The 16,595-nt window shown below is 39.3% G+C and overlaps 1 protein-coding gene across 4 annotated transcripts in view; it reads right to left on the bottom strand.

The window, feature by feature from the left end:
• Positions 1-16,595, bottom strand: part of stxbp5a (syntaxin binding protein 5a (tomosyn)) — a 90,234-nt gene that overhangs the window by 21,404 nt on the left and 52,235 nt on the right. For all 4 annotated transcript variants that reach the window (XM_069701815.1, XM_069701816.1, XM_069701817.1 and 1 more), the window contains exons 7-10: positions 16,273-16,356; positions 6,935-7,058; positions 4,550-4,628; positions 3,555-3,709 (exon numbers count right to left, since the gene is read on the bottom strand). In XM_069701815.1, the coding sequence (XP_069557916.1) occupies positions 3,555-3,709; positions 4,550-4,628; positions 6,935-7,058; positions 16,273-16,356 (442 nt within the window). The remainder of the gene's footprint in view (positions 1-3,554; positions 3,710-4,549; positions 4,629-6,934; positions 7,059-16,272; positions 16,357-16,595) is intronic.

The following is a 16,595-nucleotide window of genomic DNA, read 5'->3' as shown; positions in this document are numbered from 1 at the left end:
CTTCACTATGCTGCTCAATTTTGTAGAGAATGAATCCAAATATTGTTTAATTTTAGTAGATTAACCCAGATCACATGTCCAGTTGAGAGTTCCCACATCGGTTTGCTGGTGACAGCGACTAAATCAGAGCAGCTGGGAGTTCAAAGCCTCACTAAACAAGACCACAACAACATTTATGGGAAAGGAAAGAAATACAAAGCTGCCCTCAAGCTCCGTCGGGACCCACAGCAGTCATAAAGCACAGGACTTTGCATTACATATAGACAGTAGCTCCACTTCTTCATTTATTTAGCATATTTGATTTGGAAATATCATACCTGGCTCTACCATTCAGATATGTACTATTTGAGGATGTCTGGTTGTAAACTGGTCTGTCAAAAGACTCACAGTGAATCCAAGGTTATTTGACATTTTATGTCTCTGTCCTTTTACTTCCCTGGTTCTGAAGTTCAGAACACATTCTGTACCCACTTTTGGCAACTGGGAAGTCTGACTAGCAACTGTAATGATGTCCACTTTCACTGCTGATTCACCAAACAATAGAAACTACTTGCAAACCAGTTAACCAAACCCCCCAAAAATCTTCTTGATAATAAAGAGATAATTGGTCAGTTTTAATTATACTTCCAATAGCACATAAGTAAGGACTCAAGTTTAAAATATAATACAGCATATGAGTATATCAGTTTGTCTTCATTTCAGGTATCAAGGCAAGTGTGTGTGTGTGTGTGTGTGTGTGTGTGTGTGTGTGTGTGTGTGTGTGTGTGTGTGTGTGTGTGTGTGTGTGTGTGTGTGTGTGTGTGTGTGCGTGCGCTTAAATTATGATTGTGGATATGCAAAGAAAACAAAAGTTAGATAACAGGATAGATGGGCTCAGGTTTGAGAGATTACCAAATCGAGTGAGAATCTGTTGCAGAATTTTTGATGGAGGATGATACATTTTCCATAGAGAAGTAATCTATTAGAAGGTTTTTCCAGTGTGTAATGTGTATGGTGTTCCTTGATTTCCAGTTCAGGAGGATACTTTTCTTGGCGATAGTTAGGGCCACAAGGAATAATCTATTGTTTGTTTTCTTCAGTTTGATTGTTGATAGGTCACCTAGTAAGCAGAGTGAGGAGGATAATGGGATGTGGCAGCGCAGGATGACGGACAGTGACTCTGTGATTTCTTTCCAAAAGTGATTAACGGGTGTGCGGTGCCAGGTGGCATGAACGTAGCTATCCGGACTGTTTTGTGTGCAATGTGAACAGATATCATATGAAAATCTCATTTTAAACGTTTTTTTGCCCAGTATAATGAATTCTGTGGAAATCGGATCCAGGAGTAATGGATAGGTGCAGTTCCCATTTTATTGATGGTATGGACAGCGTAGTCAGACTGTAAAATTATTCTGTATATTTTGAAGAGGCGCTGTTTTGAGGTCGTGATGTTAATTCATTCTGAGGTAGAGGGAGGAAGATTGGATGACATAATATGGCATTTTGTTTGAATGAATGATTTAAATTGCAGATATTCCAGGAATTGATTTCTCCCGATGTCAAACATCTGGACCGAGTGGAGGAATGAAACCAGCCTGTTATTATGGAAGATGTGTTTAAGATGAGCCTTTTGTAGTCCATGTGCAGAAGTTTAGTGTTTTTTTGTTACTTAAAAAATCAGGGTTGTTTCTGATGGGAGTAAAATTGGAGAATCCTAGGATTGGCTGAGAAAAGGTAAGTCTGAGATCTGAATGTCTTTACATACTGATTGTTCTAGGTCTAATCATGTGTTCTCTGTTTGATTGGGATAGATCCATTTATATATCAATTAAAGTTGATTTGCCAGACAGTAATGGTAAAAATGTGGGGCTTCAAGTCCTCCTTGCATTTTTTGAATGAAGCAATTCTAAGCAGCTATAAAATGTATGTACAAGAGTGGATAAATATGTTTCGAGACTGCTGTTCTTGCGCGCGAACGGAGCGCAGCACTGTGACATGCACAAGGCAGGAGAAAGGTACAGTATAACTACTGAGTAAGTGTTAACAATTTTGTCGATTGTTCAAAATCAGCACCGGAGTTACACAAGTTTTTATGAGCAGTCGTCCAGTGCGTCAGCAATTCTTTACACACAGGAAACTTGAACAGAGAGCGCACATAAAAGTATGTAACAAATCGTTGGGGAACAGAAAGAAGTCGCAGGGAGCCAAATCTGGTGAGTAGGGGTGGTGGGGAGCAACAATTATGTTGTTGTGGTCGAGAAACTTGTGTGTTTTCAGTGCGTTGTGAAAGGACGGACTGTCATGTTAAAGAACCCATCTGCCATAGCGCCACAGTTCAGGTCAATTACACTCAAAGTTTTTCCTCAGATGCCTCTTTACATCACAGTAGAACTTGGTGTTGAACTCATTAGGGTTCAACTTTCCTCCTGCTCCGTGCACGTCATGGCAGTGCACTCTGTTCACATGCAAGAGCAGCAGTCTCCAAGCTTATTGATCCACCCTCGTATTAAACATTTTGTTTTGGGATTTCAGACACGTCAATTCCTTTCTGAGAATACCAGGCAATACTAAGAAAAATCCATCCTTTAAGGAATGCCATGACATGTGGCCAAAAGCTTAGAAAAAAAACAAGCAAGTGGACTTTATTCTATAAGTTTTTGTTACACTATTTCCAGAGAAACTTACACTGTATTTATTTTTATGAGTTGCGCTTTTAATCATTTCTTTGTCTGGAAACTGCATCTGTCTGCTGGTTGTTGTGTGTGAACTAGTATTAGTTATGGCACTTTGTCTGCCATTTGCTTTTTCCCTCCAGACATTTTTGAGTATACGTTACATTTTGCATCATCTGCAGTCACATCATCACTCATGATGGTTGAAGTATGTGCAGACACACACTATCTGCCAGAAATGCATCGTGTAATCCAAAGACCCAGTGACATAATGAAGTCACCACTGTTACGTAACTCATTAATCGTTTCGGTGGCTGTATATGTGCCCGATAACACAGCAGCACAGATTAAATACAGGATTACATACATGCAGGATCCCATATCGTAGCTGTTGACTTTCCAACACAGGATATAAGATAATAATTTAATTTTGATATAAGGCTATTGTGTTCAAAGGGACGAAATGAAAATGTAATATTCTGTGCATCAGCTAATGAAACTGAAAAGAAGGCTCCTTTGGGAAATTTCATATTCATTACAGAAAAGCACTAACACAGGGGCGAGCAATCCGACGTAATTAAAAAACAAAAAGGTGTGTGTGTGTGTGTGTGTGTGTGTGTGTGTGTGTGTGTGTGTGTGTGTGTGTGTGTGTGTGTGTGTGTGTGTGTGTGTGTGTGTGTGTGTGTGTGTGTATCGGTGTGTGTGTGTGAGTCCAAAAGAAGGAAAGGGAGACAATTCCCGTACAAATATAACCCTCATACATATAAACACTGACTGGTTAAAACACATACTGTATTGTAAGTGCACATGCAGACCAAAACACACACACACACACACACACACACACACACACACACACACACACACACACACACACACACACACACACACACACACACTTACCATTAGGATATGGTGTCTCACAAAGTGTGAGGAAGTCTACTATAGGATAGTCCATCTCCAGCACAGCAGTACTCTTCCCATGCATTACCGTCAGACATGGCCGCCGGCCCACCGTGTCATAAGACAGACCACCGGACAAGATTATGAAGGGCTCCCTGGAACACACACACACACACACACACACACACACACACACACACACACACACACACACACACACACACACACACACACACACACACACACACACACACACACACACACAGCACAGGCATAAAGGTTTTAATATGAAAGTGTTTTATTTAAGAATATAGTTATTCTTAAATATTGTATATTCTTACACATTAAATAATGATAATGTTTAATGGAACCAGCAGGTAAACTGACTTTAAGGATTTGCCTTATGATTTGGTACACGTTACCAGAAACCATGAGTTAATTTGATTTTACCTTTAAAAGAATTAGGATTTTAGTGTGTGTGTGTGTGTGTGCGTGTGTGTGTGTGTGTGTGTGTGTGTGTGTGTGTGTGTGTGTGTGTGCAGTAACTACACAGTATATTATGGTACAGTATATGTAAGGTGTCCTGATACACAGTAAATGACAACAGAGGTGGAGCTGAAGAAGACTGTGATGCGAGGAGGAGTGAGAGTTTCTGAATTCAATATCAACACACCTCACACAGAGTTTATCACTTACATTACAGCCTGATAGTTAAGTAGAAAGAAGTGTTGTTGCTAGGAAATGGTTTGTTCAGCAGGATTGATATAAGACTTGTGGGAAGTTGTGGGCAGCTCCTTCTCCAAGGGAAGCATACATTTGTAACTCACTGCCTCTGCATGAGTTATTAACTCATGTAAATAACCTTGTTGTGTCTTACGTCACAGCTGAGTTAATTAAATACATTCATGCCCAAGCATGTGTGCATGTGCGCAAGTGTATATTAGTGTGTGTGTGTGTGTGTGTGTGTGTGAGAGAGAGAGAAAGAGGGACCCTACCCATTTCTAGTTGTTTTGTACTCCACTTTAAGAATGGGTTTACAAGGCTCTGGTTTCTTCCCGTCCTTGGGCTGTTTTCCTAAAATAGAACAAACAGAAGTTACTTTAGTTTGCCGGTTCACTTCTTCTTCACCTCCTCTCTCTCATCTTGCTTCTCCTGTCATCTCTTTTTCCCCCCAGAAGCTGCACTTAAAATGCTGCGCTGAACAGTCGTCAGACAATAACAGAAGCCTATTCATCAGAGAGGAGAAAGACTAATGCAGAGGCCGGGACATGCAAAGAAGGTGTGAAAATCATGGATGATTTACAGAACCCATCTATTCCAACCTCCAGAGACGTCACTGCGAAGGACATTTGCACATTCATCACATCCGTGCCTACCTGCGCATAGTTTTGTATCACAATGCACAGTAAATGGTTCAATGTGTCTAAAATATTACCAAGTGAGCCCGAATGCAGGTGTGTATAATAAAGAACACTTTTAATAACAACATCTAAATAACGGATATCGAAAAAGACAATTAAAGGAGCACTTATAAGCCTTAAATCTGTCAAAGGAATTTGCATAATTGGCCATTAAATACCAAACTAATTATGCATATAGCAGTGGGAGAAACAACTAATTAAAAAGCCTGTGTGGTGAAATCCTTTCTGCAGTCCCCAACACACTAAACCAGCTTGAGAAACTGGTTAGAAGTTCCTTCCTTTGATTTAAATCCTTTCCTTGTTCCTCTCTTGCTCTCTCTGTCCAGTCGCCGCTGTCACACACTCTGTCTATTCCTTCCAGGTCCTTAATCTGGGTGAACTGTCAAAGTACTCTGTGAGATGAGTAGGTGTGTGTGTGGGACAGAGGAGTATGGATTAGAATTCATCTTCAAAAGAGCAGACTCGCTTTCTGCAGGAAATAAACAGCACCGGCACTAACAAATGTGCATGTGGGCACGAAGTAAAGCAAACAGAGGCAGGGCATAATTGAACTGACAATAATCCTCTAAATGAAATGAGGAAACAACCAGGGGGCCATGTGCAGGGAGACTCTTGATGTATGGCAACAACGAGAGCACGTCTCACAGAAGGCAGTGGTAACAGTGAACTGTAAAAGTATACCGTATTATATAAGACCTGTAAGTAATCAGAATCAGTGGCTTTATTTGTTTTATGTGATGATCTAAAGAAAAAGTAGTCAAATTCTTTCCTGTGAAGAGCCAAGGATTGATCTGGTTGGAGGGCAGCGGGCCAAAAATAAATGTTTATATTTCATTCAAATCTAATATATTTCACACAAAATTTACATTCTGAATTAAACAATTATAATACTACTCTTTAATCGGCCCAATAGTAACTTTTTAAGCAGAAGCGTGTCAAATGCCGTGGCAGACAATGCAAAGAAAGTGCCCCAAATTGGGTGACTCTGATCTAAAGACACTGATGTATCAATCTCCATATGGATACAACACATGAAATTTGATGTCCTCACGTATTTTTAAAGGTATATGGTATATTCACACACGTGGTGACCAACGTTTTTGTTCAGATCCCTCAGTACAAAGCAAAGTCTACTTGCAACGCATCATCACAGGCTGCATTTCTATAAGTCTGTTTAATCTGAACATGTTCTAAAAAAGCAAAGAGGGAAAGATAGTCAATATTTCACAAATTAAGCAAAGGTTGAAAACAAGTTAACATGGAACTGTGGCAAAAAAAAAAAAAATCTCATTTGCTGTGTCAGTAAACATCACACACCCCTTTAGGTTCATCTCACAACTCTCCGTGGGAGTCCTGAGCCATTTTTTGGGAGGTTTTGCACAACAAATGCACTGATACGAGAATATTTTGATTCACGTTTTTTGACCGTCGCACAGAAAATGTCTCACTCTGTGATGGTTACGATGTTTACTGTCAGGAATCAAGATCAAATATTGAATTCCGACACTCCTTATAAACTTAGATGTACTAAGAGTTAAATTAGGTTCAGGACATTGTATTAGTTGAGATTGGAGCCATGTAAATGTCTTCAAAGATAAAACCACTGAATTATCATATGCTTGCAGTATGTTTGTAGATCAGCTTCCAGATAGTTAACATAGAATTCCAAAAGCATTGTATGATGAGACCATCATGCATCTAGCTGCAGATCACTTCCTGTTTAATACATTGTGTCCTCCAGTTGCCCTGCACAAGTGTCTGGTCCTCTCCCTGAATTCCTGTATGAAAATTGTATGTAAACATGACAAAGTATTAAACGTGTGGGTCAGGTAGTGATTTCAGACACAGCCTGCGTGTGTGTGCGTGTGCGTGTGTGTGTGTGTGTGTGTGTGTGTGTGTGTGTGTGTGTGTGTGTGTGTGTGTGCGTGTGTGTGTGTGTGCGCGCCTTCCGCGACTTACCGTGTGGTGTGATTGTCTGTATGGGCTTGCCCTGGCCTCTGATGTTCCATATGGTCAGAGTTCCATCTGAGTGACTGCAAATGAACTGCTTGCCCTCGTGATGCCAGGCAACTGAGTGGATAGCCTAAGAAACGACAGGCAAGGAGGCGAGGGAGGAGACAGTGGTTGAGCAAGTTGAAAACATCATATGCCACCACGTCCCTGACGCTACAAGTTTGTTGCATTACCACAGCCATACGGTGCATAACGTTCATGAGTGGTGATGTCTGTGACTTTGTACTCTTGGACAGATGGTTAAAGTGAGATAAAAGAGTCATAAATGCATATCATATCGGGAGAAGCTTACATATGACTTTTATTATCATGGTTATACATTTCAAAATTCAATTTTTTTAAAGATACAAATTCGATCAAGAACTTTTTTTTATCGTCAACATTCAATATAACTGAACCAGATAACCCTGATTTAGGGTCATTTGGAGCCATGGATTTAAGATATTGAATTGAGGTAAAACAAAATCCTTTAGTATTTAGTTTGAGGTTGTGAGTTTTTTGTGCATTTAAAAGTCAAGCAAAGAAGTAAAGACACGACCACACGTTTAAATGAAATAAAAGTAATCAAAATCCTAATATCTACATAGTTTTCTAGAAAAGCCACTGATGCTAAAAAGGGAGCAAGTTTAAGTGTTTAGTCAGGGCTTAAAAAAAAGCCAGAGGCGGGTACAGGTGAACTAAATAGAGTAGATACAGATCTCGGATACGGACACAAGCTCACAAATAAATGAATATATAAGGAGAGACAGACAAGAGTTGGAACCATCGTCCTCTGTCCTTCCCAACATCTGAACAGTCCTGCTGTGAGCCTGGCTGGCTCATGATGATTTAACTGATAAGAAATCACTGAAAACACAAACACATCATGACCTAAGAATGCCATTGAAGGGCAACCCTGCTTATTGATGCGCTTTTCATAGCTAATAATGAAAACCAGTGAACATTATGATATTGAGTAAATTCCACAACACCTGCAGCATCAGTAATACTGCAGCGCTCATGACAAACCAAACGCTTTGTCTGTGGGAAGTTCATTATTTTACAGACAAATATTGATCTCTGACATGAGTTATAGCCTTTTCTGAAAAATTAGCTTGCTGGTCATGCTAAGTGACTGATTAAGTACACACTTTACTCCAAGCACTATTTGATAGAAATTCTGTCTAAAGTTCCCCTCATCGCTTAAATGGGAACTTGCTACTGATCCTGTCTACCTTGTCTCCCTAAAGCTGCTACTTTGTCTCACGTCACTCATCTGAAATGAGTGATTACCTCGCTGTCAGGGCCAATGTGAAAATACAGTCAGGTTAAGTCAATCTCTTTCAATTTCAGCTGCAATGAATTTTTAGTTGTATATGAATTTTGCCTTCGGTGTGTCATTAATCATGAAAGATGCTTCGTGTCAGGCTACCTGAATCTGCTGAGGTTTTAGGAAAACAGCCACATGACTTAGCACGGGAAACAGTGTCAACTTGTGCTCAAATGACACCAGTGATTCACTCACCACAATAAACCAAGTTTTATCTGTCACAGTAAACTGTCTCATATTTTTTATTCTTTGTCGGGTAATGACGCCAATCCATCGCTTGCTAATAAAGAATGCTATCCTTTAAATAGGCTTGCTTGACCAGAGCTTAAAATGGCAAAGATGAAAGTTTTAAATTGTGAATAAGTTGTTTATGTCCAACTAAACTAAATCATAGTTTCCTGTTTTTCGATCCACAGCCTTTTCAAAAGTCCTATTATTTTGCTTTTCTCAGTGAGATTTCCTCGAGGTCACGGTGAGCTACACAGACACACAGACTCCTGCTGTGCAATTAATGACTCATGGATAAAGTTCTTTGGTTATGGAGTTTCCTGATTTCCTGTTCATGTGGATTGTTTGCTTAAAAATAATTTGACATGATGAGTAATGGCTTAGGTGTCTTAATAAGCTGGCAGTGGTGGCGTTCGGAAAGTGTTGGGGATGGTGGGATGCAGCTGCCAAGAAGGAGAGCTAGTTTGTCAGCGATGTTTTTGCCTGAAGTGATTCACCGGTGTGCAGTGCCAGGTGGCGTGGATGTAGTTATCACAGGTGTTCTCAATTAACTAATTTCTGATTCTGTAAAAAAATTGTGCATCTCACACTGAAATGAAATGAATTATGGAAGACTAAGTAAGTTTTACTTGTAATTATACATACAGTGGGCATTGTTGGGGACCCACATCCTAAAGTCAGCACTGGCCGGGACTACAGGTCTCGTTTCCATTTAATTTAGCAATTTATGGATAGATGTTAGACATCAATGAGCTTAGATATGAGTAGAAGGGATCTAAGATTGTTTTCTTTATGCTGACTACAGCCAAGGTGAAAGATTTGATCTGCGGATATTTAAGAAAATACTAAATGCTGAAACTCATCACACGTATATTAGAAAAATCCCCCATTCAGCCACAAATTGTTTTTCAGCAAGACTTCCAGACAGACTTCTAGAAATCTATCAGTGTATTGTTCGTTGTGACAGTCTCAATAGGCAACAATAAGCTGTTTTTAATTGGAAGATGAGTAGGGTAATTCAAACACATGGCGCTCATCAAATCAAACAATGCTAATTAAAAAGACTAATTTCATGATTTATTACATTAGGTCAGTTTCCACAGATTTGTCCTTTGGGGATGAGGGAATTCAGTCAACACTTATTACAATCACACAGGAGCCTCTTACATGGACACACACACACACACACACACACACACACACACACACACACACACACACACACACACACACACACACACACACACACACACTTTCACTTTAACAAGCACACAGATTGATGATGTAAAACAGACATAAACATAAACATGCATATTGCAGCCCGAGTCAGAACAGCATCTGCCAGCATTGTGTCACACTGGAACCCAAATCAGCCCTCAAGTGCCACACACGGTCATGTTTCCATCACTTCAGAGAAAACGACATTGACGTATTCTCATGGAGACTTACCCTAACTCAACCATAATTAATATTTGCAGTCTGACATCTAAATCTAACCTATATCATAACCTTAAAACCAAGTATTCTCCTTTAAAAGCAATAATTTACATTATGAGCACTCGTTCCCAAAAGGGATTCAAGTCCCAACAATCTGACTGTCCCCACAAGACGTGTAATACAAGTACACACACAAACAGGGGTTCTTGCAACGATTGTAATTTGTCCCAAGTAAAAAAAAAAATCATCCAAAAAAGGCTTAATCTAAAAAACAAGCTGTTGGGAGAAAAAATGTCAACATTAATTCCTGCTGAGCAATCCATTTTTGTGTTGGAACATGAAATCCTCTCCGTTTCTGTTTTTGTGTGTTGTTACATAAGCCCTGTAAGCCCAGTGAGCTTCTATTTACCAATTAAGACTTGTTCTATATTAAAAAAGATGATGCAATGTAATGTTAATACTTATATCAAAGTACCACTAAGACTTTGGTCTATAATTTCGGAGGTACAGTACATTGTCAAACTGTTTGAAAAGTTGGGATTTTGACACCAAGGTGATGTTTTCTTAGATGAAGTCCGGATGATCACATAAGTCATTCACTCTTTAATCCATTTGATTTAAAAATAAAGACAAATCTCCGTAAAGACATTTTCTTAGCCAGAAACCCTAGCGTCAGTCTGAATTTTAATTTTGTGATCTCCTGACTTTCAACTCGTGCCATCATCAGATCAAAACTGTTGTCCAGTACTTAAATTCATGAAAAAGACTTGGAAAATGAATTACATTACCATCATACATTCTGCAATTTGTTATTTATTAGCAAATATTAGCTTGCTTCAAGCTAAACTTTTGATTTAGTATGCTATTTATGGTAAACATTACACCTATACTGAGCATGTCACTATTACCACTTGGAGCAGGTTGCCAGAGTCATTAGCTTGGCAGATGACTCTTGTTTTACACAGACTGACTGCATTGATGTTGAAAAAAGGCTTTAGTTCTACACGCCACTGCGCACTACACCTGTATTGTTTCTATGACTAGGCAGTACTTTTCAAATGACCAAAATGATCAAACAGACAAGAATCTGTTGATAAATATGTTACACTCATATTTATATAAGTCTTGAATAGTGCCAGCAGTTCATGAATGTTCTATAAAATGCCAGAAGGGCAAAAGGAAATGTGGCACAACTTTAACATTGAAAAAAATAAATCACTTCAGATCAAAGCAGTGGACTGACAGTCACAAACATTTTAGGGACATTTTCAACATCTTTCAGTTCAGAATAAACATTACAACATCATACTGTATAAAGAATGATATGTAGCACCAGACTTGCCAAATGACCCAACAGCTATGAATAGTTAAATTATCTGTTTGAGGGGGGAAGAAAAGTGCTAGATAGAGTTTATAAAACATTTGGTGGCATTTGTTTTTAATCCTCTCAGACAACCAGATGGGAAGGATTTACAGCAAGAGGACACATTAAAGCAAGACAACAGAGCTGTCTATCAGAATGAACACCACTGGAAATTTGTTGTAAGCTTGTCTGTCTAGTAATAAGTCCATTTTCTCTTTTGTGGAGACTCTCACCCATCTGGAAGTGGTTTTAAAAAAAAGTGTTGGTTTACATCTGACTCAACCTGCTTGCAGCACTGAAAATACGCAATATTAATTCTGGTATGAAATATAAAGTAGGCAATCGCTGTGTTTCTTGGATGTGAATTAATTCATGATTAGTGGTTGAGGGAAATCATTTTACGCCTTGTTTTTTTTGTGTGTGTAACAGTGCAAATTTAGACAGACTATGGTGTGGGTTGCGTTTGTGCACAAACACTTCTTGGTTATCATTTCACACCGACAATTTCTATCATTTGTCTCTTTCCATGATTTGATAGATAGAAAAGGGAGACAGAAAACAAAGTAGATGGAGAGATAGAAAGTGCCAGAATAATCAGGCAAAGTACAAGAGAAAAATAAGACAAATAAATATTAGGAGATTAAGAAAAAGAGAAATAGTTAGAGCATTAGGAAGGGAAGTAGAGAAAAAAATGTAGAAAAAGATTGAGCTCTGAAGAAAGACAAAGGATGGGCTTATTGTGTAAGCAGACTGTACAATAAATTAGTAAGTTTGAACAATGGGCCTATTAAAAGGGTGACAAAAAAAAACATTTCATCAATGCATCCAGTGAGAGACACCAGGAGACAAAGACTGAGAGAGGAGAAACTTGGATCTGGCTCCAATATCAACCATCCATCAGGCTCGGACTCAGACCAAGGTGTTGAGTCAGACAGAGCAGAGAGAGGCAGGGTCAGCGTGACGGATGGTCTCTGGCTAGCGCTCACTAGAAACCCATACTGCTGATCTTCAGCTAATAATAGACAATCCACACAGAGTGGAAGACGTGCTCTCTCAGCTCTGAGAGCTCTTAAAAACAAAAGTTTTATCACCTGTGCTGTTTGTCTGAACTCTGCTGGAAACTTTGTTGTTATCCGGGAGTCAGGTTAAGTTGGCCGCTTTGCTGACAATTCTGCAGTTCTGTAACTAACAAAAGCTGCTTTTATTTGAGTCTGAACAGTTTCATTAGTTTTTGCTATTTGGAGATGTTGACTGGGAACGTTTGCAAGGTTTACTTTTTATAAAATAAAATGTGCCAAGAAGAAGCAACATTACTCACATTCATCTCCTCTATCATTTAAAATCAGAGACCGTAGACTGCCTTTCACTTGTTTAAACATTCAGAAACATCCATCAAAAAACGAAAATATGCTTTCAGACATGCTTATTACAAAGTCTGAATCCATCACTGCATGGTCTGCTGGCTTACTTTGTTGTTGAAATGAAGAAGAGGAAAAGATTCCTTGTTCATTTCAGTCGACAACTTTGATACTTGGCAGCAAGCTTCTGGGCAAATAGGATTTGAATGAAAGCACACGGCAGAAAAAAAGAGCACGCAGCAGGAGGAGTAAAACTCACAAAGGATTTGATAGCTGTGAAAAGTTGTTTCACCCTACAGTATTGTTTAAAGAAGCTGTACAGGGAAGTTTTGCACAAATTAATGATGCCAGTCACTGACTACAAACAACTGGAGTTAAACCTACTAATCCATGCATTATCAGCAGCTTATAATTCATGTTAAGAATATGCTTCAACTGTGGCAGAAGTAAACTACCATCTATAGACTCACATCGAATTAGAGCCAAGTATCCATAAAACCTCATTGTTTACTTGAAAACATGATTGATTTAACACAACAAAATCAAACACATAACTACTTTTACATTATAGTCATCAGTTAAGGATACTTAACGTTCCTCTATTTATGCAGTGAAAACTTCAGTCAAGTTCTTGCACACCATAATCCTAATGACAAGTGAACAGGAAAAATAGTGTGATGTGAGAGGGATCCAAGTAGAGCAGCAATAATAATTGATTAATTGATCAACAGAAAACTAAAACGATGAATCATTCTGGGTCATTTTTAAATGAAAAAAATGCAAAAATTCTCTGAATCCAGTATCCAAAATGGGAATATTTTCCTCCATGATAATAAATTGATTATCTTGGTTGTGAGTTGTTGGTCAAGGCATTTTAAACTGCACATTTAGCTTTAGAAAACCCTGGTTGACATTTTTCACTATTTTCTGACATTTTAAAGACCAAACAGAGGGTTGATTGTGTTGATTGATTTAGCTGGTGAATGTGCACCAACAAAATAATAATAATTATTGTATTATTGTAAATCAATCAAAAACGTAGCAGGTTCTTACATTGACTTACAATGGCTGGCAAAGTTTATCTAAGCAAGTTTTTAAAATATGCTACAGCACAAGCTTATATCTTTTATATTTATTCTTTACCTAAAAATATATATTTTGAAACAAAAACTGCATTTCAATCATTGTTATACAGGAGACTTCCACTGATGAGATTATTACATAATTTGTATGGCTTAAGTGAATATCAAGATCATATTCATTTTGTCCACACCTCCCACCATAAAGCCCTGGTATAGCTACAGGCTCCATCCTATGGCACTCACTCTTCAGTTGGTTTAATTAGTGTTGGCTTCAGGCCCGGCCACAACAGTAATATTAGAAAATTCACAGTGAAATCACATCATCACTATTGATAGAGCAAAGCATTCCATTTGAAAGATTGTCTGGGGCCAAATTAAACTTTAAACAAATCTGACTCTATCTAGGGGAATAACTTCACGACATACCAAAAGAGAGCTGCTGGGTGTTGCGGGCCCTTTCTTTAAGTCCGTCAGTGCAAACCACAGAGAGCAAAATGAGAAGCAGGAGCACCTCCCTTCCCCCTCCCTCAATTCCCACCCAATCAACCCCCAGTCTCTGGAGAGGTGTATCTGTGAGGGTTTGGAGAGACGATATGAGCTCCTTTGGGAGATCCAATACGAGAGACTGTAATGCCCAGGAGCAGCAGGAAGATATTAGCTTATCTGAGCGAGGGAGACCGAGCAAAGGCAGAGACAGAAAGAGCGAGCGAGCGAGAGCTTCCAACATGCTCAACATAGAAAATCCACTATCTTTTTTGTACATGGGTATCTCAGAGTGCTTACAGCATCGCAGCACTGCCAACAAGGTGACCACCAGCATTACAGTTACGACAATCTCATTATCTTAAAGAGGCAGTTGAGCTCTGTGTCTAAGTATCACAGATACTGCTGGATTGCTATGTACATGCTGGCTGTGTGTGTGTGTGTGTGTGTGTGTGTGTGTGTGTGTGTGTGTGTGTGTGTGTGTGTGTGTGTGTGTGTGTGTGTGTGTGTGTGTGTGTGTGTGTGTGTGTGTGTGTGTGTGTGTGTGTGTGTGTGCGTGTCTGTCCACAGCCATTCAGTTTGCGTAAGCCTCAATGACAAGCTTATGAATGAGAGCTCTTATTCAGTTTCCACTAGCACTCTAAATCATGGACTGTGGGAGGTCGGACTGTAATCAGATATACACATACATTTGCTGTAAATATGCAGATATTGAGAATATCCAACCACCAACATTTTTTTGGATAACATTCATAATAATATTAAAACAATCCTGCAGGTTTATGTAAGTAGAAATAAGCTTTCTGGAAACAGTTCAAAGAAAGCTGGGAAAGTGATGCAATAAACTGTATATAAATGGAAATGTTAGCTGAAAAGGAGTTAAGTGGTGCATTATGAGTAGAAATCTTGATCTAAATGAAGATTTCATCTGTGTGCAGTGTTGCTAAATTAACAATACACAGTCAAGCTTTGACACATGCCAGGCCCAGAGAGAATCGAAGCAGCTCTGACACCGTCTCTGTGTTTTATTGTCGTGTCATCTGTTATTTATAGGCACACACTACTGCCTCTGGGGAAGCCATGAAGCCACATGACTAAGTCCTTTAAAAAAGGTGGACCTTCCACTAACGGACCCTTTTCCCAAATGTAACATGCAAGCAAAATCCCTGCGCAACAATGCAAATTGACTGTGGAGGCACGAACACACGGCACTACTGTATAAATCATGACATCGTTAAAGATGCATTTCACTAACTGCTCTTCTTTGCAAATGACACAGCTCATACTTTTTTTTTTCTTTAGTTGTGACGAGAGTGCTGCCCAGAGAGACTGTGTTTCTAAGCTTGTTTTGCAAAGACATTTAATTACAGTACATTGCAAAAGTTTTCGGTGCTTTAGACATTTAGATCGCATCCATCACAACAAATCTCATTCTGCAGCATGGCAACAAGCCTTTGCACAGTAACTTTCAGACATTTAAAAGAAGCAACCAAAATGTTTATTTTTTGAGGAACTACTTTTTAATGTGCATCTTCATTACCCTTGCAGCTGCATAGCACAAATCCACTGAGTGAGTCCAGTTAGCGCTGACGGGTAAACTTTGGCTTCATCTTCATCAAACAGCAAATTAGAGCTGCTATTTCTGATGCAGACAAACCTGTCCCCCTTACTGAGGTGAAGCAGGAGGCAGAAAGTCGTATTCCTCTGCTGTTAACACTCTTTTTGTACCACCATCAGGTTCTGAACAGATGAGAGGAGCTTCACTCTCAGAAAGGTGTGTGCATGTACAGTGTGTGTGTATGTGAGCTTCATACACATGCTGAAATCACAAGCATTGCCATGTGTAGTAAAATATCTCAGTCCACGTTTCACACACACACATCCACAACTGTAGGCTATACAGCTCTGTTCATGAATATGTGTTTTAATTCCCACTTTCTTTATTAAAAGATAATCTGTAGATCAGAAGTCAAAGCAGTGACTGAAAGCTGTGAGAAGAAAAGAAAATTGGGAGACTTGCCTACCTCATCATAAGTGTAGCGATACTCTGCCTTCTTTGATTTCAGATCCCACATGACCACGATCCCAGACTCAAATCCAATTACGAGCTGGAGAGGAAGAGCGACAGGCAGTCAGTGAGATAGGTAGGAGAGCTGACGGACAGAGGATAGAATAAGACCCCATGATGGGCAGAAATAGTAGTAATACATGTGACATTCACACACGGCATGAAAGGAAGTCAGGTGTAAGCAGACCACAACGGCTCAGGGAGAAACCTGCCCAACCCGGTTCAAAAGACACGATAAGAGAAGATGCAAAAAGAGATGTAGAAAAAGAGCATACGGCT

This window comes from Brachyistius frenatus, unplaced genomic scaffold (genome assembly GCF_029030835.1).
Source record: "Brachyistius frenatus isolate BFR_SWC_R1_liver_20210118 unplaced genomic scaffold, ASM2903083v1 Contig_38, whole genome shotgun sequence".
In the NCBI taxonomy this organism is placed as follows: domain Eukaryota; kingdom Metazoa; phylum Chordata; class Actinopteri; family Embiotocidae; genus Brachyistius; species Brachyistius frenatus.
The sequence above is the reverse complement of the archived record's forward strand: the minus strand, read 5'-3'. Positions and strand labels throughout refer to the sequence as shown.